The sequence below is a fragment of the Lygodium microphyllum genome, chromosome 2, assembly GCF_053477565.2.
Source record: "Lygodium microphyllum isolate KBCC chromosome 2, Lygodium_microphyllum_v1.1.10, whole genome shotgun sequence".
NCBI classification, from domain to species: Eukaryota; Viridiplantae; Streptophyta; class Polypodiopsida; order Schizaeales; family Lygodiaceae; genus Lygodium; species Lygodium microphyllum.
This window is the reverse complement of record NC_141136.1, coordinates 91,975,422-91,977,921: the sequence shown is the minus strand read 5'-3', so window position 1 is coordinate 91,977,921 and position 2,500 is coordinate 91,975,422. Positions and strand designations below refer to the sequence as shown.

At 46.1% G+C, this 2,500-nt stretch overlaps 1 protein-coding gene across 1 annotated transcript; it reads left to right on the top strand.

The window, feature by feature from the left end:
• The first annotated feature begins 272 nt into the window (after positions 1–272).
• Positions 273–1,766, top strand: LOC148040015 (uncharacterized). The gene has a single exon (XM_087695886.1). The coding sequence runs from the start codon at positions 426–428 to the stop codon at positions 1,401–1,403; it is 978 nt and encodes a 325-aa protein (XP_087552012.1). The 5' UTR covers positions 273–425; the 3' UTR covers positions 1,404–1,766.
• Positions 1,767–2,500: the final 734 nt, after the last annotated feature.

Below are 2,500 nucleotides of genomic sequence, written 5' to 3'. Positions count from 1 at the left end.
TCTAAATGGCTTAGTACCCTCATCTCAACCGACCTCTCTCTGCTAAATTTTGGCACGAGTGAGGTCCTTGCATAGTCAATTTCTTGGTGGCCTTGATTCTTTCACACCCCCCTTTTGCTTGTTTAAGTGTGTAGACTTGGGTGTGGCATGGCCCTTACTTAATTATTGTGATTATGATTTCTTGGGACTTAACTAGCTTGAAGGGAGGTGACGTGGCGGCTGCAAGGGCCGGTATAAAGGAGAGAAGTGGAAAAACTATCACAAGCCCCTCTCTTCCTTCTCTTGTACTCTGTCTCAGCTCTATCTCTTCTCATGCGCCACTGCATCCTCAGCGCACATAGCAATACGGTCGCCATACCTGGGCCTTCGCCTCGCGCATCCCTTCACTCCTTCACTTCCTCTCTCTCGCTCACCCTCCTCCCGCCATGGCCGCCCCCTCGCCCATGCGCATTCTTCGCCTCATCTTCTGCAGTCGACCTCAGTCCGATTCCAGCGCCATGATAGTCGTCAATCACTGCTGCATCATGATCACACTGGCCTCCTTAATGATGTCCGCCATCGCTGGCCTCTACCTGCTTCACGGGTCACCCCTCCTTCCTTCCGCTCGATCGGTTGTCCTCATCTCACTCCCCCATGTGTGGCGCTCGCTCCTGAGCTGGATCACCCCCCCTTGCCTATTCGTCGTCCTCAACTGCATCATCGTTACCCTCACCCTCACCTCCGGCAGCTTCAAGGGCCCCTCCTCTGCAGGCTCGGAGCTGTATGCATACCATGTAAAGAAGATGGACGCCGTGCATAGGCATGTGGATTATTTGCCCCCCCCAAAGGTCCGCAAGAGGCCAGCTCATGTGGTGCCAGTGCAAGCAATTTCCCGCAAAGAACTAGAGAAGGAGGAACCTGTCGCGGTGCAGGACAAAAGAACAGAGAATGATGATTGTGATGATAATGATGGTGATGATGCTGTGGCTATGGCTGCCTTTGATCCTGCAGAGAGAGCATGGCACTCTCAGCCTGCAAGCCCTTCCGGGAAGAAACAGGCTGCCAAATGCGTCCGCAGGGCGAAATCCATTGATTCCTCTTCCATGTCAACAAACAGAAAGCATGCAATATTTCGCCATGGCTTCAGGTCATCGTCCTCAGCATCAGCCTCATACACATCCTCACCACCATCTTCATCAGCAGCAACATCTTCATCATCATACACATTATTTACACAGTCATCCCCATCCTTCCCCTCAAGTCCCTGCAGTCCCAATTATGGCTACTCTGCTTGCACACAGTTTGATCCCTTGCACGCAGATGACCTCAGCGATGATGATTTGCGGAAACGGATAGAGGCGTTCATCTCCAAGATGAATGCTCACATAAGAAGGGAGGCTGCAACATCAGCAATGGAGTATTGATCGGGCCATCCATCCCCTTTTTCTTTCTTTGTACAGAAAGCGTGATATATACTTGTAGGCTCCTCGTACAAGAAGGCACAACCTGATGCATAAGGTTAGGCAAAATTAACCAAAGCACTCAATCAACATAACCCCTAGTATAGCCTTGTATCAAGGTCAAAGCTACTCTCTTCTGCGTCTGTGTTAGAATCTCTCTCTCTCTCTCTCTCTCTCTCTCTCTCGCGAGCAGCCGATCAAGCCTTCATTGATCAGACCTACATACAAGCCTGGAGGAAAATTGGGTGGCGCTTTTTGAAGTCGCCTCTGTTTTCATGCTGCACTTATACGAGTCTTTACTAATTTCATGAATGTTAGATTCAATCATTGTATCTGATGTTGCAAAGAAATCTTCTGAGACTAAACTAACCAATTCCGTTATGAAATCTTGATCGTTGAGAGAGAGAGAGAGAGAGAGAGAGAGAGAGAGAGAGAGCATGTGTCTTCATTCCTTTTATGTCCTATAGTATTTGCACTTTTTACCAAACATTAGGTTGGTTACACACCAAATGATGGATGCCCAACCTTTGCCTAGAGTTTGGGCATGTAATTTTTGAAATTAGGCATTGACATGGGTACAAAGTCTTTACACACCAAAAAGATACAATTTACAAAAAAGTGAAAAATAACAAGTTTATTATTATTTTGATTGGTAAAGCATCTTTTTGTGTTGCATTGGTGGGCTGTTTGACAAATTTCAATGTATCCGGTTTGAATTTTTCGATATACAGTAATCAGTGTTGCAATTAGCATCTTTCTACCATTCCTTTGTGTAGCATAGACTGGGAACACTGGTGTGATCAATGCATGTGAGTTGACCCTGCTCATCCCGCTCAACCGATCCATCTCCAACTTGTAACTATACTTGTGCATTTGCACCTATGGGATTGTTTATGGTGAATATATTAATAGAAGGTATTAACATCGAAAAGGATTTTTGGGCTCTTATATGGCGCTTAAGCTTAGACAAAACAACAATGATATTTTTGTCCATTTTTACAAATACAAATTGAGTGTAATAACAACTTAATCATCCATGCCTTTTGGGGGTGCCCTACAGT

Coding starts and splice junctions, on each gene's coding strand:
- LOC148040015 (XM_087695886.1), top strand. CDS start 426: ATGGCCGCCCCCTCGCCCATGCGCATTCTTCGCCTCATCTTCTGCAGT.